Raw genomic sequence first — 22,706 nt, 5'->3', positions numbered from 1 at the left:
TCAATGCACTGAAAAGAAGTACTCACAGGAATCATAAATCCAAAGAAATAGAGGTTGGAAAACCCACAAAGCATAAATCAATACATAAAATGAAAAAAAAACCTGGAAAACAATGTATCTTGCACACATTCAGGAAGGAATTTCCATACTTAGAGAGTGGAAGAAATCAAGGGCCGAATCACCTCAACCACTCACATTGTATGGTAGAAATGGATATTATCTGAAGAGAGCAATGTGTCAGGAAAGGTGGTACTTGATTGTAACTAGTTCATGCCCATAGAGGAGTTCTAATGGCACAGTGGAAATGCAGGCAATAAAGTGAGCCCTTTTGCCATGTAGCATCCATATCCAGGTAGAAATAATTTACAAATAACAACATTATTTTATTTCAAAATAATTATAGGGGAAAATGCACAATTGTAATTGTGAGCAGAAAGCTGTTTGAGAACAATTTTACTCTTTCAGAGAAAAAAAACAGCACTTTACATGTATAAACAAACTCCCTGATTGTTTTGTTACTTATAGCTGTTTAAAATCAAACAGAAACATACACTTAGGTCAGACATTATGGCAAAGGGATTATAAAATGGGATGTTTTCCAAACCCCTTAGTGAAATAAAATAATTGAGGTAAGATCTATTCCTCGGAGAATGCAAGAATCTATCATGAGCTACATTTGGCAAAAGCTCAAAATATTTATCAAAAGGAAATATGTGCACAATGATGGATGCCAAGCCTTGTGTGTGCTACTTTCCGAAGGAAGCACATATTTTGGTTTGATAATAAATCAGATGAAGAATTTGTTTGCATTTTAAGATGACAGTTGCTCTTTCTTGACAAAAGTTTTTGAGTTTCTAGTTGCTTTTGGACTCGACAGTGACTAATAACTTTTCCATGGCCTATAACTACATTCATTTTCTCCCCATTTATTCCAAATATCTTGACCTACCCTGGGTACAACTGTGATATCAGGTGACCACTGGTATCTCAAACAATGGATACTTATTCGTATCTCTGCCTATGGATTTCAGAAGACTGTTCAAATTTAGATAACTCACATATCTAATTTTCCACAGGAAATATAGGACAATAATAGGAATGGGATTTGTCTCTTCCCCGGTCATAGCAACTATGCTGACTGAAATTTATTAACAATTCACAGGCCAATGCTTTAGTGGTCTGGCTATTATGATTAACAGTGCACAACAATCAACTGCATTAAGCTTCCTTGTCATTCACAGTTGCACACTGTTTAGTTCATGCCTTTCAATGATATCAACTATTTTTGCTACTGAGTCTAAGCAGAGATCACCAGTGTAACAATGGCACTTACAAATGTAACCATAGTAATAAGTTGGATTAAGGAAGAAAATTTTAAAAAGTAAATTACATGATGCAATACATATTAACAAACAATAATTAACACATCAAATCAATTGTGCTATTCCTGTTATATACACACAAAAAGAAACAAATATGCATAATTCAAAAAACTCTTAAACTTTATCATGTTGTCCAATACCTGGATAATCTTTGCAGCGTTTCAGACTGATCAAACACTCATGGCAGAGAGCCCACAGTTCATAATCCTTCAGAGATTTATTATCCTCTGAGAGAAGATCCTCAAGGGAAATGCACTATTTTAAGGAAAAGAACTGGAGTCAGCACACTGGACATATATGCCCAATTGTATCAGCAAGCTATTATGTTAAGTGCACTAATTTTAAGTTTGGAAACAGAAATTAGACAAGCAAAGGTTAGCAAATATAACCTAAGGTTGTCCTGCATTAATGTGGGTAACCATGATAATTGCACACTTATTTCTATCAACCTGCTATAACCATATCTTGAAATTCTTGCTATCCAGAGAAAATAATCATGGCAAGACAGTTTGTATGCAAATAAAATTACTCCTTGGAAGTGGGAGACTAGTAAATTGCAATTTTTTCAGGGGGCTTACCAAGAAATGTGGAAGAAATAGTGGGATTGCACAGAGCTCAAGAAATTTGACGGATGGCAAGGTGGTGCAGCATTAACACTGCTACCTCACAGCTCCTGGATCCCAAGTTCAATCCTGACCTCATGCTCTCAGTGCTGAATTTGCATGTTCCCTCCGGGGGCTTCCTGCTTTTTCCTCCTCTCCTTAGCATAGCCAAGTAGCAAAAGAATCAAAGGGGAGTTGAAGGGCATGTGAGGGAAGCTGTTGTTAAGTTGTTGGGCAGTAGGGAAATAAGGAGGGGGATTGGGGCTTAGATGATTGCTCCATCAGGAGTTAGGATGGACCCAGTGGATCGAATGGTCTCGTGTCATAGTAAGTGGAATTCTTTTACTTCAGTAACTTTTGCCCTTCAAGTTAAAGACTTTCAACACAAGTAGCAAAAAATGCTTCATTTCATGCCCTCTCACAACAGAAATGCCACAGTCATAAAGAACAAGAGGGGCTGGTTTATCTGTCGCTCGTCTTAGGATAGCTGTCAGTTTCCATGTGTCAATGAATGCAAAGAGATATACTGAGCATTACTCAGGAAAAAAGTTTCAAAAATTGATTTCCATTCCAAATTTTCAAGATAGAATTATTTCTAAATAGGATATTTCTGACCAATGATGATTAATGCCTGTGGAAAACTTCTTTGCTGTCGAATAGACTTAGAAGCAGCAAGCTGCCCGACACTCTTAATTCTGGAACTGGAAATGCATTGCTTGCAATGATCTGGACTCTGAGATCAAACATGTGCAACTGGTTATTAATTAGGGAACAGGATTAATATAGTCTTTGGCAGAAAATGGAACTAAATTACTTCGCAGCATCACAGACAACAGAGTGAAGTCATCTGATGCAAGGTGAGATTAAGGAATAAATATTATTAATTTCCTGACTTGACACATTGATGATTATGTACAAGAATAAAAAATGCAGTTTTGTCATACTGAGAGATATTCAATGCTTCCTCAAAAACATTATCACAGCACAAATTTCACTTTGATCTCCAAATGATAACCCAATGATTAAGATATTTATGAGGGGAAGAAACAGCAGGTTGAAATCTTAGTAATAAAAAAACTGCAGAAGGGTAGGGTGCCAATGTGTGCCTACAATTGCTTGCTTGGTTAATCTGCAAGTTCAGCTCAACAAACGAGCAGAGGCAAGGTAGCTTCTAAAAAGGCAGAGGAAATCATAAGAATCTGGTGCACCTTACAACCAACTTCAGTGTGATATGGAGGAGATTACACAATACAAAAAAAAACTCCAAGTGAGAAATCGTGTTGAAAAGAGAGAGATTATCACAAGACATACAAATGGACAATAAGGCAAGAACATTTTAAATCAATAGATGAAATACAACAAACTAGTATATTGCTACTGAAGGAAAATGCAACTTAGCTTAGCTCATTGTCGAAATTGAAGTGTACAGAATTGCTGGAAAACTGTCATGAACTTGCTTTCAGTGGTACCAATGTTCATTCCCCATGTTATAATTTATATTGCTTGCTACTGAATTAAAACACATTTCCAACACCAGTGAATACTCTAACATTTTACAAACAATAAAGATATCAAATATATGCACAAGCATTATTTTTAAAGGTGTATAAAATTATGCATTGCACTTCAAGACATGACCTTACATGAAATAATGATTTCGTAAGCCATGGCTTCACAGATAAAAAGAGAAAATGCTGAAAGTACTCAGCAGGTCTGGGAAGAGAAACAGTGCTAATGTTTCAGATCGAAGAAATCTGACAAAATGCTTTTAACTTGAAATGTTAACTTTGTTCCTCTTTCTCCAGACGTTGCCCAACTTGTTGAGTGCCAGCATTTTCTGTTTTTGTTTTAGATTTTCAGCAACTGCAGTTATTTATTTATTTTCATGGCTTCATAGAATTGGATTTTAATAACTAAAAGACTACAATTCTATTCTGCAATGCACAAGTACAGAAAATAACACTTAGGAATACTTGAAACACAAATACCTGTTGATCACCAGGAAATTCTGCAGTGTCACTTTCAGTAGCTCTGATGGGAGGCATTGGCTCACAATCTTCATCTTCACAGTGTTGTGTGATATTTCTGAACAGCAGAACATTACTTTGTGATAAATCATTTACACCAGGGGAATGGCTTTGTTTGGAATCATTTCTGTGATTACAACCAGCAGTTCTTCCTGCAGCTGAAATATGATTAATCGTGCAAAACAAATCATTTCCTTCTGCTTCTGGAGCACTGTTACTGTAGTGTCCTCCTGCAGCACTTGCTTCTAATAATATTCCACTTGACGCAAAAGAGCCTATTTGGCTAGTTATGCCTGGAGAAGGTACTGATATTGTTGAGACTTTAGCTTTCAACTTTTTAATGGAAGACTTTTTCCCTAACGTGGAAGAATATTTTAGTAATTGTTCTGAGCCCTCATCGAATGTAGAGTTACGGCTGTTGGACAGGTTCTTATTTATTGCTTCTACACTGGAGACCTTGTGGATATGCTCACTTGAATTGTTTGCATTTAGCCTTCCGAATGGAAGGCTATTCCTTGCAATAAAAGAAACGTCATTATTCTGAGTCCTAAACTGCACTTTCTGAGGGCAGTCCTTAACACTCAATATGTCCAAAGAATACAAAGATTCTGCAGCAATATTGGAAAGTGAAACTGGAGATGGAATGGATGAGAAAGATCTACCAAGGTCCATTTTAGAACGAAGTTGTTGCTGGGTGTTGTCTACCAGTTCTGTTGGCAATTTCGGCAATACTCTCTTCCTAGCTGATGATCGTTTTGGAGGAAGAGAGAAAATCCTGTCAGCCTTTTCCCCTTTGGTTTTCCTATCAGCAACAGTATCGGCAAGATCCATGGACATCACCTCCTCTTTTCTCACCCATTTTTCTGCTGCATTTGTACCTTCCAAGCCTTGCTGTAGAACTTCATGAACTTCAACAGTTGAATCTGGATCGACATTCTGAGCACACTTCTCAACCTGGCAGACAAGCTCTATGGTTCCACTATTAAGCATGCTTAAGTCACATGCCAGGTCTTCAGTGCTTGATGACCCATCTGCTGGATTCCGTTCACTTGTCTGCAGCTCATGGCCCACGCCTGCCTGTCGCTTCTTCTCTTTACAGGTTTCTTCACTTCCATCTACGTAAAAATTTTGAAAGCACAGGTTAATAAAATATCAGGTTCCATTTAACTAATGTGGAAACTGTAGATATGTATGATTAACAATGTGCATTCCATAATAGTTAAACGAATAAACCTATTATTCATTTTCAATGAATGAAACTGATGTTTTCCAACTTAACATAAATATTAAAAAAATTTGCCAAAGAATGCTCTGCAAAATTTGTGGCTGAATTATATCGCTGATTATATTTACGTTCTCATATATCCTTATTACATAGTATTGAAAGAAATTCATGACATCTAAGATCAATATCAGGCAGATACTCCGTTAATCTGAGGAGTAGCATATCAGTTCCACATAAAACGTAAACATTTTTGTAAACAATGGTTTCATAAAGTAAGACATCATGAATTACTTGGGTTAAAATGCAGATACATTAAGTTTGGATCAACAATATGGGATAAGGAACTGAAAAGCAAAACAAAATAAGAAGTAGGCACAAAGGTTTATGTTCTGGTCAAATAGCAGAAAAAAAACAGATCACAGATGCTTGTTTACCAGAATTCAGGATTTTCTACCCTAATTTGCTATTTTTTTAATATCAAAATATACACTTGTAATTAAATATTGGATGTGCAGAAATTTTTACTGGCTCTGTCCTGCCACTGCAAGTGTGGTCTAGCAGCATTTCCAGCTGCTTATTTGTCTTGAACTTGAATGATCAAATACCACTAACTTGTTCATCCATTCAAGGAAGTCTATGTGGTATCTTACCAATTGTTGTGGGTCAACAAACACAAAATGCTGGAGGAACTCAGCAGGTCAGGCAGCATCTATGGAGGGAAATGGACAGTCGGCATTTTGGGCCAAGACCCTTCATGATGAAGAGTCTCAGCCTGAAACGTCGACTGTTCATTTCCCTCCACAGATGCTGCCTGACCTGCTGAGTTCCTCCAGCATTTTATGTTCGTTGCTCCAGATTTCCAGCAACTGCAGTCTCTCGTGTCTCCAATTGTTGTGGGTGCAAGGAATGGTAGGCCGTTACAACCATAAAGTTGAATTTATTAAAATTAATGGCAGCAACCCCTTCATAGTTGCTTTCCTAACTGTCACCAATCAATCTGATCAACTGTTTTTCAAAACCTACCATTCTAGGTCACTCTCTAATCAGTATGTTTTCTACCCCTTCTTTGACTTGAGCCGATCAAAAGCCAGAACCAACAGAGATGTGAGACCCCAGCACCTCCGCCTCTGAGAATACTGGCACATTGGAAGGATCAGAGTTGCAAGCAGTACCCTGCCCATCCCTCAACATAATAAAGCCAAAGCCATGATAAATGGAACCTTCAATTTAACTTGTATCTTTGTTCTGTTTTTGCAGAACCAATAATTTTGAAGGCCAAATCTTCTTTATTACAATACTCTATTGCAGTAAATTCTGGCTTTATAGTATGGGCATTTTAGATGCCAAATAATACATTAGTTGAAATACAGGGACTGAAGTGTACACACACATTCACATCATGTGAACCATCTGACATAATTTTTTAAAATTCTTTTTTCAAGATCAGGGCTTACTGTCAAAGCCAATGTTTATTGCCCATCCCTAACTGCCCTCAAGGTGATGGTAAACTGCCTTCTTTGGGTGCTGCAGTCTTTCTGGCAAAGGTACTCCCACATTGCGGTTTGGTAGGGAGGTCTCGGATTTAACTAGGTGAAGATGTTAACACATGCGGAGCCAACACTTGCCAGAGTTACGCAGAGTAGGCCAATTATGACATCAATCAGATTTGATTCCAGAGCTCCAATTTTGGAGCTCAATACTCCTACTAAAATCTTTCTTAACCTTGAACAGCTGAACATAGATTGTTCCCAGCAGAATGGAGTACTCAACTGCCCTATTTTGGAATCAACTACTTGCATGTTACTTGCTGACTGGTTTCTATTATTGGAACAATTTATCAGCCTTTGCTGTTTTCTAGAGTTACTTGAAGTAGCTAAAGTTTGCTTTGATTGGCGTGCAGATGCTGAAGGATTTTCTGCCAACTCTGATTCTGCACTAACCAATTGCTCCCAGACATTAGCAGGCATTCTTTCTGAAGAATGGTGTGAGTGGCAGAATGAACAGAGGCCATGCAGAGCAGGATAAGCTGCCAGAAGAGTGAGGAGGAGGAAGAGGTAAGACTCTCAGGAGAAGGTTATTTCTACCCACAGTCTATAAGGAACAGTTCTCTAACTTAACCTGAGTAAGGAAATGTGGATGAAGCGTTGGCACTTCTGTAATAATCATCTGTATTGTAATGGCAGGGCAAGAATCACATTACCAGCAAACATCAAGGTTACTATGGCCACTTTTATGCAGGTATTCTGTCAGGGTTACAATGGCCACCTTTATGCAGGTATTCTGTCAGGGAAGAGTGAGAGATTTTTGCAACTTCTTGCAGTTTCCTCTTGACCATTGCATTAGGAAGTCACTGAAACTCTGTTTGAAGAAAGGTGTCTACATTTCATTCTCTTCTGTCGTCAAGCAACAGGGAAAAAGCTCATGGGCTCTCAGAAGCTGCAGATGCATGCACATCTTCTGCTGGTGGCATGTGACAACTCCCTGACAAACCACAAGCAAAAAGGATTCCAGCCCAACAGGTAGCACATCCAGCAGGTCAATGCTTGGTGCCCTGGTAGCAGTCATAATGCCTTCATTCTGCAGTAGTCCACCATGCTATTTGCATAGGAGCATCTACAACAACCCACAAGGTGGCTCTTGGGCAAAGGACAATCTGCTGGCAACATGCATTGTGAATCCTATTCTATGCCATGGGGAACTGAGAGAGAAAAAGAGATAGGTGGATAGAGAAACAGAGGGAAAGGTCAATAAATTCCATGGTGCCTGAAAAGATGTAATCATTCAGTAGTGTGAAGCAGGGTAACAAACATTTGCACAAAAAGGGAAATAGCCTGCTTCTGTTCCCTACTCCATTTTCACTGTCTTCTTGCTCTTCTACTACAATGTAGCCAGAATCCAATTCTTGAAAGAAGAAAGCTCAAGGCCAGGGCTGTGATGAAGAGAGGCAAGGAAATAAGAGGACATGTTTATAACACTGCTGATTCAGGGAGAATGGAGTGAAAAGAAAGGTTAGTTATGAGGATACCATCATCTTCTCTCATCTCAGGCCAGCTACCGTCATGACTCCAGCAATAGCCCCTTCAATATTAGCCAGTGTCACCTCCTCTTTGTAGCTCTGGTACTTTTACACCTGTTTGCCACTGGTTAGGTGTCACTGTCTTTACTTATGTGCCTCCTCTATCTTGCCATAGGGAGGGAAGTGTGTCAGTGAATGTTACACAATGCTGAGCAATAAGCCGGTCATGGTCAAGTACTTGGCAGTCTGCAGCAGCTGTGAAATGTCTACGTAAGCCTGCAGCCATACTAAAGGTATGAGGGGGAGATTAACTTGAATTTGGTTGTTTTTTTTATTATTATTATCATGTGTACCAAAATACAGTGAAAAAATTCTGTGTATGCGCCATCCAGGCAGATCGTGCCATCAATAAGTAAAATGAGGTAGTAAAAAGAAAACAAAATGCAGAATACAGTGTAGCAGATATGGAGAAAGTGCAGTGGTGCATCTTGCAGGATATTGGCACCTGAAGATTTGTCCACACACCTTGACCACTTAAGAAAACTCATTGAAGCTGTTGATGCAAGAGAGACTGCAGATGCTGGAAATCTGGAGCAACACGCACAAAATGCTAGAGGAACTCAGCAGGTCAGGCAGCATCTATAGATGGAAATGAACAGTCAACGTCTTAGGCTGAGACCCTTCATTAGGATTGGAAAGAAAGAGGGCAGAAGCCAGAATAAAAGGGTCAGGGGAAGGGAGGAGCATGAGCTGGTGGGTGATTGATGAATACAGGTGAGACGGGGGGAGGTAGATAGGTATGTGGGGGAGGAGGGGGAAAGCGGGAATGATGTGAGAAGCTGGGAGGTGATAGGTGGAAGAGGCAAAGGGCTGAACAAGATGGAATCTGATAGGAGAGGACAGTAGACCATGGAATAAAGGGAAGGAGGTGGGGAACCAAAGGGAGGAAGGTGTGGGTGATGGGCAGGTCCTGAAGGTAAGGGAGGGGAAAGAGAAGGGGTAAAGGGGCCAGAGGGATAAGGGAAAATGAAAAGGGAAGTGGGGGGGGGGGGGGTAGGCAGAGGGAAGTGGTTACCGGAAGTTGGAGAAATCAATGTTGATGCCGTCAGGCTGGAGACTACCAAGAGGGAATATGAGGTGTTGTTCCTCTAATCTGCATTTAACCTCAACTTGGAAGTAGAGGAGACTGGACAGACACATCCAGGCACTTATCCCTGCAACCATGCTAAGTATTACATCTGTCCCTACACCTCCTCTCTCACCACCATTCAGGGCCCTAAACAGTCCTTCCAGGTGAGGCAGCACTTCACATGCGATTCCATCAGTGCCATTTATTGCATCCGGTGCTCCCAGTGCAGCAGCCCCTACCCGACATAGATTGGGGGATCACTTCGTCAAGCACCTTCGCTCCATTCCCCACAAGAGTCAGGATCTCCCGGTGGCCAGCCATTTTAATTCCACTTCCCACTCTCACACTGACATGTCTATCCATGGCCTCCTCTGCAGCCAAGTTGATGCTAAACACAGGTTAGAGGAACAACACCTCATATTCCCTCTTGGTAGTCTCCAACCTGACAGTATCAACATTGATTTCTCCAGCTTCCGGTAACCAGTCCCCTCCAACTGCCCCCCTCTCCACTTTTTATTTTCCCTTATCCCTCTGGCCCCTTTACCCTTCTCTTTCCACTCCCTTGCCCTCAGGACCTGCCCATCACCTACACCTTCCTCCCTTTGGCTCCCCACCTTCTTCCCTTTATTCCATGGTCTACTGTCCTCTCCTATCAGATTCCATCTTGTTCAGCCCTTTGCCTCTTCCACCTATCACCTCCCAGCTTCTCACATCATTCCCACTTTCCCCCCTCCCTCCCCCACCTCCTACCTTCTTCCTCTCACCTGATTCACCAATCACCCACCAGCTTGTGCTTCTCCCCCTCCCCGACCCTTTTATTCTGGCTTCTGCCCTCTTTCTTTCCGGTCCTGATGAAGGGTCTCCACCTGAAATGTCAGCTGTTTATTTCCCTCCATAGATGCTGCCTGACCTGATGAGTTCCTCCAGCCATTTGTGTGTGTTGCTTATTGAAGTTGTTGCATCACTAGGGGTTTGTCCGCATGTGTTGTCCACCATAGATGTCTTCAGAAAATTTCACTGAGGCCTCCTAGTGCCCCGTAGACATTGATCCTCTCTTCCACCTATTACATCTAGGATGGCAGTGGAGAGTTAAAAATCTTAAAACATGCACACTACTGTGTACTGCCTTTGCACAAAGAGTCACAGACCTCAATGGTCTGTGAAAAAATTGCCTTCACCTCTTACAGTCAATATCCACCTCCCTTTAAGAGGTGTACAGACTGGGTTTAGGCAGATAAGGCTAGCCTTACACTCATACGGGCCCCATGCAAAGATGGGCAGGCGAAGAACAGTCTAGTCAATGCTTACTGCACAAGGTAATAATCACTTAAATAAACTGTTAGTTTGCTCTATCAGGTAAGGGCCACAAGTTAATCACATATCATGATCCTTGCACCTGTTTTCTTGGGCTACTCAATTTACTCTTTTATCTAAATAATTTCAATTACTGTTTTTAGTTTCCAGCTCTCAATGAAATATGAACATGGAACACATTGCCTATTAGAATACTTAAGCCAACTGAATGAGCCATTAAAATACTTATACATTGCCTACCTTGAAAAGCACCAACAGATTCAATTGAAAGTACTCTCCGGCCTATAGCAGAGAGATTACGGCAAATAATATCCGACGATAAACATTTCAGTTTTTCCTCGCATTTGCTGAGGATACTCTGTGGAACACAAATAAATGGACAACATTGTTAAGATGCCTTTCTTAATAAAGCATACTTTGAAAATCTGTTACTGGTAGGGATTGAGTGGTATAATGGGTTAGCACACTATCTTGTAACCAGCGGTTTCTGATTTTGTCAGTCAGATTAAGAAAATCAGAATCAATTGTGCTTTGTAACAGTCCAAAGTGAAATGAATTTAAACAATTTTAATTCTGTTTGAATAGAATGTGAAATCTGAATAAAGCCCTAAGATTGCGGATCATACCAAGAAAACAAATGGGCTAGATCCCACAATTAATCCTGCCTGTTCTGAATGGAACTGCAGTCAAGTTCTGGATTTCAGTGGCATCAAACACTGGTGTATACCAAAATCCAAGGAGCATAATGAATAAGTCAGATAGATGAGTTAAGGGTATTGTCAGGCACGTGGAGGTATGATATTAGAGTAATTACAGAAGCATGACTTAAAGAGGGTCAGAACTGGAAGCTTCCTGGTTACAGTGTTTTCAGATGAGAAAAAGAGGGAGATTAAAAAATGAAGTCAGGTGGTGATATTAGTTAGAAAAACAATCACAACTGTGAGAACAGATGATACAGTATATTAAAAAGATCATCAAACGAGGCCAAATGGGTTGAACTAAAGAACATAAAATGGGCAATTGTACTATTGGGAATCTACTATAAAAACTGGGGAGGTAGGAAAATTTCAAGGTAAATTACTTACAGATGCAAAGGTACATCGGTAAGTAATAGAAGGGGATTCCAATTGCAATAAACATTAACCAGGAAACAGGTGGGAGAAAAGGGAAATTCTTTTAATCTTGGGGCTGGTAAAGACCTGAAATTCACTGCCTGAAAAAATGAAAAATAAGATCTTATCTTATAATTTGCTGGCAATGCAGAGACAATTAAGAAAGCATATTGCGAGGAAGTCAGAATGAGCATGTGGAGGGATATAAGATTAAGATAAGATACCTTTATTAGTCACATGAACATTGAAACACACAGTGAAATACATCTTTTTGCGTAGTGTTCAGGGGGCAGCCCACAAGTGTCACCACGCTTCCAGCACCAACATAGCATGCCCACAACTTCCTAACCCGCATGTCTTTGTAACGTGTGAGGAAACCGGAGCACCCGGAGGAAACCCATGCAGACATGGGGAGAACATACAAACTCCTTACAGACAGTGGCCAGATTTGAACCCAGGTCACTGGCGCTGTAAAGCATTACGTTAACCACTGCACTACTGTGCCTACAGATTAGTCTATAGGCAGATTAAGTAAGTTAGCAAATATTGTGTTGAGGATTTCTGCCCTTTTTTCTTCCTTTCAGGCTGAGAGTTCCATGTCCCTAACATGTGGAAACTTGATGTTATTCACTTTGTTGAGAAGAATAGAAAAGCAGAATATTGTTTAAACTGGAAGAGTTAACAATCACTCCTGTACAGAGAGATCCAGATGTTTTCAAACTTGAAACAGAGAAAATGAGAAGAAATTTGGCCTTCAGCAGGAAAACAGAGTTGAGGCCAAGATCAGATCTGGTACAATCTTACTGAATGGTCAACACTTGCTCGTATTTCTTACATTCTTATTACCATCCAGCCCATTAATGAAGGCATAGTAAGAATTTCTAGGCCACTGAGTTAAGGATAATGTTTGTGTCCCAACAAACAAATGTTGTGAAAATATGAAATATCTGTAAACTTTTCACCGGGTAAGCTTTGTAAACTGTTAAGCATAGTGATGAATTCACAACCATTTCACACACTCAGCCAACTAAAACTAATACACATTTTGCTTGTTGAAGAAGTGCTCAAACAAAAAAAATCCCATTAGCAAACCAATATGGTTTTAAAAAGATGAACAAGCATGAATTATATTTTTGTACCTCAATATCTGGCCTGTCTTCAGGTTTTTCCTGCTGCATTTGATCGAGAAGGCTTTTTAGTTCTTGGCTGAGGTTTGGCTTTAACTCTGGCTCGATCACATATTCAGCAGCAGCAGCAAGTGTAGTTCCCAATGAGTAGGCATGAGCCTAAAAATATTAATGATAAAACATGTATAGAAAAGTTAGTGTTATAATATTAGTCGAATATTTTGGCATGTTAAAATGTACACATCATTTCCTGTAGCTTTAATGTAACACTCATAACATTCCAGGCTATATTATCAACAAAACTTAACATTGTTTCAGGTTTATTTTACATTTGCTGAACAAAAATTTTTACTCAATTACAGTAACAAAAAAAAAGAAATTAAGTCACATTAGCTGTGCAACGTCCTTCTTAAAAAAGCAGAATAGATGTGTTTTGAACTAAATGAACAGAATTCATTGAAGAATTATAATATTATTCATATAACCAGCCCTAAAAAAATTATAGTATCAGTTACCTTACATGGCAAGAATATTCAAGTAGTGTCACTTTTTAATAATTAGCTTTGTTGATTAGAACTTGCTGATTAATGGAACAAAGACTTTGTACTGAATGTATGAAAATTATACTTGGAATTCATTAACATACAAATCACAAAATATGTACCTAATTCTGAGAGTGAGTTGACAAGGGGAGATAAACTAAAGATTTAAGTCTCTCACCATAAGCATATCATTCAATGAACATCAATCAACAACAAAACCTATTTGTCCTTTTAAGGGCATTTCTCTGATGGGAAACAAAAGAAGCGCACCTGGAAATATGCGAGCATATCTCAGCATCAATTCAGCCATGCTGGGTGCCTACGGGGGACAGGTTTGTGATACCTGGGGTAGGAACAGATTCAAAGGGTACAAAATACAAACCAAAAGCCTACCGTTGCTGGAAATCAGAAATAATAGAAAATGCCAGAAGTAACAGGAGGTCAGGCAGCATCCGAGGAAAAAGAGCCACTCTCTCAGGTCAATTTAAAGAACATATGTTTGCCTAAGAACGCTAGTGATCCCCAATGTGTGTGCTTGATCAACACAGTAGTGAGGTGGCAATGGTCATGGGAATCATGCTGAAAACCTCAGCTGCCTCAAAGGGTACTACTAGTTTCCATCGGCTGAATTGATGCTGGGGTATGTTTGCATAGTTCTGCACCGGGTATGCCTCTAAGTGACCAGGCTGGTAGCCCAAATTATCCTTTTCCATGGCCAGCGGTGGGGACATCAGAATTCTACAGTTTATAAACAGTGAGATGATGAGTCAGGACTGGAATTTGGGGGCTGGAATGGGGAGGGGGAGGGTGACGTCATGGATTAAGTCCAGCAGGAATAGAGGGAAAAAGAAAAATCAAGCACTGACAATGGATGGTGGGGGTTAAGATTGGAGGCTTGGGGATTGAGACTCTGGTGATCAAGTGTTTGGCGGGTCAGAGGCAAGACTAGAAATTGGAGGGTGCACTGAAGGATGGAGGTAAACAGGCATCCTAGTCCGGCGACGTGTCCAATGAAAGCCCATGATGTTGAGAAAGTGCGCAGTAACAGTGTGTTGCCTAGGGAATGACTTCGGTCTTGTGTGCCTCTGATGCAGGGGATGGTAGGGTGACTTGCAGTCAGTCAATACAACCCAGAAATAGTTGTTACCACTTTTCACTTAGGTATAGAAAAAGTTTCAGATGCAGAATTCTGCCATGTGATTGAATATCTAAGAAGTTGTGCCTCAGTGGAGCTCCCACTGAACTGATGATCCTAAGTCTGCCACAGAAATCTGATTCTGTGGGCTCAAAAAGGTGATTGAAATGGGATCTCTCAGTGAGAGACTGGAGGCGATACTGAAGCAAGTCTAGGAAAGAAAAGTTATCATCCTCGCATTTAAAGAGGCAAATTCCTCAAAAGTCTGTTGTCTGTGTATCTTGGGAGAAACTTACAATAGGTGAATATTACTTCTTATGTCATCAGCACAGAGGAAATCTTTTGCCAGCAACAATGAATATTGTGGCCTCAAGCACAATGATTCAAGACTCTGCAACATGCAGTTTCACTTAACCAGCTGCATATCTTGGATGCATGGTTATTTAGGAACCTTATAGCATCTCTCTTATAATTAGATAGCAACCTGTTTTTATGCATGGCATGACATGAAAATAACATTCCCAGACCTGTAAAGCTTGCAGGTCAGAATGGAAAAGCTTGCAAAATGTTGAATTAGCTCTTTGATGAAATGATGAAAGACAGACCCAATAAAACAGGAAAAAATAATTCTGATGGAGATTACAGTTCCACTTTCTTGGCAAAGGCACCCACCTCTGTGCATTCTCTGTACCTGCTTATCCAAACCCCCAAGAGTGGGGTATTCCCAAAGGAATAGTCATCTTACCAATGTCAAGTATTAAACTTAAAATTCTCCTCAGTGGTAATAATATGAAGAGAGTGGAAAAAGGCTAAATATAAATACAAAATATAACATACAACAATGCACTAAATCAAATGCAATGGAAGCCTTTCACAAAGGCAAAATGTGAAGCAGGCTTCCTTTATTCATACACCAGTAAATGAGTAAGTGACAGGAGCTAAGAGGGTAAATTTGAGGGAGACCCAAGGTTTGTTGGCAGCCCTCAGTTGGTTGGGATGAGAATATATAAGTCCCTCAGTTGGGAAAGGGAATTCCCCTGGAAAGGAACTTCTGTAAGAAAAAAGACACACTGCCTACAAACTGAATTCTGTAGTGTAGCATTTTTGTGTGCTCTGTGATTCAATTTCAATGTAAAACGGAAATATCATGGAAAGTTGGGAATAATGTCTGTTGCATAAAATCTATAATTTCTCTTTGCCATCTTTTGTATACATTTTGTGTCAGTTGTGCAAATACACAGAGCAATGCAGGTATGCATAGTAATGGCAGAACAAGCAAAGAACTGAATTTCCCAGAAGCCGGCCCTCAAATTAAATATCTGCATCAGTTTAATGCACTCAAGCAACTGCCTTTAAACTTCGAGGCTCCTTTGGGTCTCTTTTGCCTCCAGGTCTTCTTCATATAAATGGTGCTAGCACAGGAGGCAGCCATTCAGCCAGATGAGTTCATTATAGCTCTTATGAGAGAAAGCAGTTGATCCCACTCTGCCACATGCTCTCTATTGCCCTACAAATGTTTTCCTTGCAGATATAATCAAATCTGATTTCATTTCTACCACAGCAGTGAATTCCAGACTCCAACCAGTTTAAGGAGGACGTCAGAAATGAAACATTAACTCTGTTTCTCTTTCTACAGATGCTGTCTGACCTGCTGAGTGTTACCAGCATTTTTTGTTTATATTTCTGATTTCCAGCATCTATAGCTTCTTTGATGTCCATTTGCTGTGTTAAGAACTAAAGAAGTTTGGTTCTTTTGCCAACCACCTTCATTCTATGTCCCTTGATCTGGAACTCACTGTCAATGGGAACTGTTTCTATTGATATGTTTCATGATTATAAATATCTTTATCAGATCTTCTTGCAATCTCTCTTCCTGCTGAGTTAACCCAGGGAAGGGGTAGAAGCAGTGAAAGCCTGCTATAGACAACTGGTTACAATTAAAGTCATGTTTTGAAGATGGGACAGATCCATCTTGTTTTCTGTAAAGAACATGCTAAATTTTAACCCACAGAGAAACAACAGGATTGTTGGAAGTAAGTTCTGTGGGTCGTCTGAAATGCACATCTCCCAAGTCTTTATGACTTCATTGTATGATAAAATTTCATTTTTTGTTTATACAGTCAAGTGGCTCTGATATTATTCCCTGGGTAATTCAACTACCTCTACTGTAATATAATAGTGCAGCTTCTGACTCATCATGAGCCACTCCACAGGTGATCTGGTAATAGTTAATAAAAACTTGCAACCTGCATCCTTGCACCTTTTAGTGACGTTGGATGATATAGTGCAAAAAACAAACTGTTTGGGGAACTCAGAGAGTCAAGCAGCATATGTGGAGGCAAAGGGATGGTTGACAAGTCAGATTGAGAGAGACCCTGCATCAGTCCAGATTCCAGCATCTGCAGTCTCCTGTCTCTCCACTGGGTGATATAGTGATTGTTAATCTAGTAGCAGAACTGGTTCAAAGATTACCACATTCATTATTTATTATGATGCATGAACAAACTTGCTTGAAGTTCAATGACTTACAAGTCCCAACATGCAAAGGCCAGAAGACAAAACAACTAACAGAAGTACATTATATCCCTGTTTTGCTAAATCACCCATTACAAAGATATTGATTATTTTCTTTTCCATCAAAAGATTAAGATTGCACTTTATTACATGGAGTTAAGAACACCAAAACCTGTCAGTGTTTACAATGTCATAACTCCAATTGAATGGTTGCCAGTGAAGTAAGTATTCAGGGAAAAGAACTTCTAAAGAATCAAAGAATTTATTCTGTAGGGAATCACTTGGTGCAACAAGTGCATGCCAGCTCTGAATAGAGCAATCCCATCAGTCCCATTCCCACACTCTTTTCCTACAGCACTGCAAATTATGTTCAAGTACACAAGTATTTTTTGAAGGCACTGATTGATTCTGATTTTATTGCCTGTAGAGGCAGTAAATTCCAGGTCATAAATACTCTGACTCAGAATGGAATGTGATGAACAACATTTTATCTCTTGCCCAAAATTTTAAATTTCTATCCTTTAGCCCTTAAAGCTCTACCACTGGGAACAGTTGCCCTGTATTTATTCTATTCCAGTCTTGATCTTTAACAGTTCCATCAAATTTCCCCTTTGATTTTTTTTTACTCTGATTTTTCCAGTCTAACTTTGTCATTGAAGTTCCTCGTTCTTGGGGCCATTCTAAGAAATCTTTCTGGCACCTTCTCAAGGAACTTGGGATCCTCCCTAAAGTGTGGACATGATATTCCAGTTGTACCTTAATCAGTGTTTACCTGTGTTAAGTGCAGGTCCAGCACAGCTTCTCTGTTTTCGTTCCCAGTGCCTCCATGTATGAAATCCAGGATCCCATGTACTTCTCTCATCACTCTTTCAATGTGCCTTAACACAATACATATCAAGGATTTATGTCCATACAGACCTATGTCCTTGCTGTGTACCCTTTCAATTTCAAAGTAACAGAGGCAGACATGTGTCACCCACCGCCACAACAAGTCTACAGCATATGCAATCTCACTGACTCTCCACTCTGCTTTGGAGCACCTAGACAACTGCAAGACATACGTCAGGCTACTGTTTATCGATTACAGCTCAGCGTTCAACACCATCATTCCCTCAGTACTAATAACCAAGCTTCAAAACCTGGGCCTCTGTAGCTCCCTCTGCAACTGGATCCTCGGCTTCCTTACAGGGAGACCACAGTCAGTGCAGATCGGCAATAACACCTCCTCCTCGCTGACTATCAATACAGGTGTACCTCAAGGGTGCATGTTTATCCCACTGCTCTACTTCCACACTCATGATTGTGTGGCTAAGCACAGCTCAAACGCCATCTATAGATTTGACGATCACGCCACTGTTGTTGGTAGAACCTCAGATGAGGATGAGGAGGCTTACAGGAGTGAGGTAGATTGGCTGGTTGATTGGTGTCACAGCTCAACATCAGCAAGACCAAGGAAATGATTATGGACTTCAGGAAGGGGAAGTTGGGAGAATACACACCAGTGCTCATTGAGGGGTTAGCAGTGGAAAGGGTGAGCAGCTTCAAGTTTCTGGGCGTCAACATCTCAGAGGACCTATCCTGGGCCCAACACATCAATGCATTCACGAAGAAGGCACGCCAGCACCTCTACTTCGTTAAGAGTTTGAGGAAATATGGTATTTCACCAAAGACTCCTGCAAAGTTCTATAGATGAACGGTGGAGAGCATGCTGACTGACTACATCACAGCCTGGTATGGAGGCTCCAATGCACAAGATTGCAAGAGGCTGCAGAGTATTATAGACTCAGCCAGCTCCATCACGGACACAACCCTCCCCACCATCGAGCATATCTTCAAGAGTCGGTGCCTCAAGAAGGTGGCATCTATCATTAAAGACCCTCATCATCCGGGACGTCCTCTTCTCGTTACTACCATCAGGGAGGTGGTACAGGACCCTGAAGACCCAAACTCAGTGATTCAGGAACAGCTTCTTCTCCTCTGGCATCAAATTTCTGAATGCAGAGGGCAAGATTATTATTCCTTTTATTCCTCATTATTCCTCTTTTTGCACTATTTGTTTTTGTAATTTACATATTTTGTCAGCACTGTACCCCTGCCGCAAAACACAAATTTCATGTCATATGTTAGTGATAATAAATCTGATTCTGATTCAATTCATAATGAACGCATTTCACTCCCATTGCACAAATCAATTTAATCTCATTTGACTTGTTTTCACTGCTGACAGTGTCAAGGTGCCTCACTGGTGGTCCTAAATTTGATTCCATTGATATAATTATAAAAACAGCAAAAGGTAGGATTAAAGCCATCAGATTACTGATTTTGTTAGTATTAACAGGTCTGATGTTGCCAGGACTCGAGGGACTGGGTTATCGGGAGATGTTGGGCAGACTAGGGATTTATTCCTTGGAGCGCAGGAAGCAGAGGGGTGATCTTATGGAGGTGCATAAGATCATGAGGGGCCTAGACAGGTGAATGCAGTCAGTCTTTTTCCCCAGGGCTGGGGAGTCACGAACCAGAGGGCATAGGTTTAAGGTGAGAATGGAAAGATTTAATAGGAACCTGAGAGGTAGTGTTTTCCATACAGAGGATGGTATGTACATAGAATGAGCTGCCAGGGGAAGTGTTTGAGGCAAGTACAATAACAACATTTAAAAGGCATTTGGACACGTACACGGATGGGAAAGGTTTAGAGAGATATGGGTCAAAAGCAGGCAAATGGGACTAGCTTAGATGGGCAACTTGTTGGGCTGAAAGGCCTGTTTCTTTGCTGTCTGTCTCTATGACCTGAGAGTACTGACATAAATTGAACACCTTTACAAAAGCATCAGCTTATATGTTTAACACTTCTTTTAGGTCTATGGTCTCAGGAAAGAAACAGACGGTTCTGATATTAAATAAAGAAAAGCATTACTAAGAAGAACCGCAATCCATTTTGGTTAATGCCAGTTGCTGGGGAGAGAAAGTACTTGATGTATGCAGTCCACCTCATCCTAATGCAGTGCACCCTCACCAACCCAGAAGCCCAACCAGTCATAAAATATTCCTCAGGAACAATAAAAAAAGGAAAAAAAAATGTTGAAATGTTCTAAAGGCAATCAAGCAAGATCCAGGCACTGGGAAAATTCATAAGCATCACTAATCCCATCAACTGACCATCATTAAATAACCTTCTTGCCAAACTGGGTCTCCAGAAAAAGATTTCAAAATACTTAAGAACAAGTGTGCAACAGTATTAGTGTGCTTTCCACTCAGAAAGAAGCACCAAAATATGACTTGCATGTGTCCCAACAGGATCAAGCTAAATTTCACTCCACCGTATGTACAGTGGTCAAAGAGCGGGGAGGGAGCAGAGGAGGCTATCAAGCCTTAAAGGGTCACTCCCATGATAGCCTGACCACAGCAACATGCATAATGGGTGTCATGGAAAGGAGCTAGGGTGCATGAGATAGGGAGAGACCACACAGATTTACTGAAGGAGTCACTGAAATTCAAGTAAGTGAGATGCAACTCAAGAGGGAGGCCTACAATGGCAGAAGAACAGTCAGGGCCACCATTGGAAGCACCTGGTATCAGCTTAATCAGAAGTGTAACCACTGAAAAATGGAGCAACGTCGCAAGAAACTTCATGACTTAATAAACATGTCAATTTGAGCTCCTTATCACTGTACTCTTTTATACTGATACTACCCCCCACTACCCATTCCTGGCACACCCCACGTCAACCCCCAATCAATACCCCCTCACCTCCACCCTCATCACTGGCCCTTCCTTACATCTCCCCCACCCCAAAAACACGTAAATGTAGGATAATAAAGAGGCTATTCAATGCCCTTCATTACCGCCATTAAGTCTAAAATTATAAAGAACAGGAGGGAGGCCCGCCAATTGGGAGGGAAGCTCTCAAGTGCAGTGCATCACCAGATTGGAGGAGGGGGTCCTCATCCAGAGAGGCAGATGGGTAACTGAAGCTGAAAGCAATTTATAACCAGAACTTGTGCATAATCTGCCAGATATGCTCATTAACAACATTTCAATAGTACATTCCTTCTATATTGTCCAAAAGTGCACGGCTTTATCATCTCTTGTTCTGCTTCTTTCTTATAGAAGTGGCTTGGGTGTAGTTTACATGAGCATCTCCCTTTGTGTGTGCTGTCTATGAGGAGAGGACCCTTGCTTCCCCACTCTCACCACAAAAAGTCCTGGAACAGGAGGGAAGGATGGAGAGAGGAAATGATAATTAAAGTGAGCAGAATGGTTTATTGTTGAGCCTATGTCCCAGAGTGCAATCTCAGAGTGCAATCTCATGAGCAATTAGGATCAAATGGGGAAGGATACCAGATAATATCAGGCTCAATCTGACACAAGGTGTAGGCAATTAGAAGCTATGAAGGAGGCTTGCTGGATAGCAGGTGTACATATCTGTACTGCCCTGCAGGACTCAGATCAGGACTATGACCAGAATGCTTTCAATGACAAGGGTAATGTGGATATAGTGCCCTCCCTCATAAATGCAGGAGATGATAAGAAGTATGCAGGAGTCCATCTCCATGCTCCCATGGGAGATTGCATAGGGCCAGAAGAACATGCCCTCCAATATGCAGGTGATGTGCACCTCTTTGCAGGGGTCTGGGGACAATCCTGTCACACGATTCGTGAGCAGCTCACAGTTCCACTGAAGCAAAGAGATATACATGTCATCAACTAGTTGTTCTCCTAGCTGGGAGCATGGCCAAAAACCACATCAGAAAATGTCAACAACCTTTGCACTGGGAGAAGTCAAGAGAAGTTCTTGCCTCCGAAAACTCCCAATTCTGCATTTCTGTGCCTTGTCCCAAGGTTCCCAACTCTGAGTCATCTGTGACATCTAACCTAATGCAATAAGAACACCACTACCATGTGTGGTAGTTCTAAGAGATGAGACAAAATGTAACAGATCTCAGTAGATGCCATGTAAGAACATCTACCTTAAAGTAGTAGCTGAAACTACACAAAAACTAAACTAGAATCTGGGATTCAGGAGTTTGTTGGTGCAGTATGGCCACTGAACTGCCCATTACATGATTTGTTCAGCACTTAAACTTTGCAAAAAAAAAAGCACTCCTTGCTAGCTTGAGTGCAGTCTCAGCACTTTGGGAGATGTCTGAGCAGTCTGTAGTCAGTAAGAACATTCCAATATCTGCTATGTAGTCCTCTAATGGTGTCTAAATAGGGAACCCAATGGGTTGTGCTACTTATTTGTGGTTTTCTGGGTTTGGGAGGTTGGAATGAATTGCATGACTATTTATGTTCTTAGGTACATGTCTGACATTGGGAAAGGATTAGCTGTAGTAACATGGATCAAGACCCAGATGTGCCCAGTTCAATTTTGCAACTGGACCTAATTTCTCCTGGAAGTAATCAGTAGCACTATTTACTCTGAGTTAATTTAATCTTTGACCCAAAAGAAAAATGATTTGCAAGCCAATTTTGTGGCAAATAAACATCCAATTTAATGACCAAAGGTAGGGGTATATTGTCTCTTTCCACTCAAAGAGTGTTGCAAACAGACATTTATAAAATTGCTGCTGCATGCATATTT

General features: G+C 40.7%; 1 protein-coding gene across 1 annotated transcript in view; it reads right to left on the bottom strand.

Annotated features, from left to right (window-relative positions):
• Positions 1-22,706, bottom strand: part of LOC127577009 (kinase non-catalytic C-lobe domain-containing protein 1) — a 145,133-nt gene that overhangs the window by 79,226 nt on the left and 43,201 nt on the right. The window contains exons 4-7 of the mRNA XM_052027867.1: positions 12,947-13,093; positions 10,936-11,053; positions 3,973-5,126; positions 1,523-1,637 (exon numbers count right to left, since the gene is read on the bottom strand). Coding sequence (XP_051883827.1) covers positions 1,523-1,637; positions 3,973-5,126; positions 10,936-11,053; positions 12,947-13,093 — 1,534 coding nt within the window. The remainder of the gene's footprint in view (positions 1-1,522; positions 1,638-3,972; positions 5,127-10,935; positions 11,054-12,946; positions 13,094-22,706) is intronic.

Source organism: Pristis pectinata, chromosome 12, assembly GCF_009764475.1.
Source record: "Pristis pectinata isolate sPriPec2 chromosome 12, sPriPec2.1.pri, whole genome shotgun sequence".
In the NCBI taxonomy this organism is placed as follows: domain Eukaryota; kingdom Metazoa; phylum Chordata; class Chondrichthyes; order Rhinopristiformes; family Pristidae; genus Pristis; species Pristis pectinata.
The sequence above is the reverse complement of the archived record's forward strand: the minus strand, read 5'-3'. Positions and strand labels throughout refer to the sequence as shown.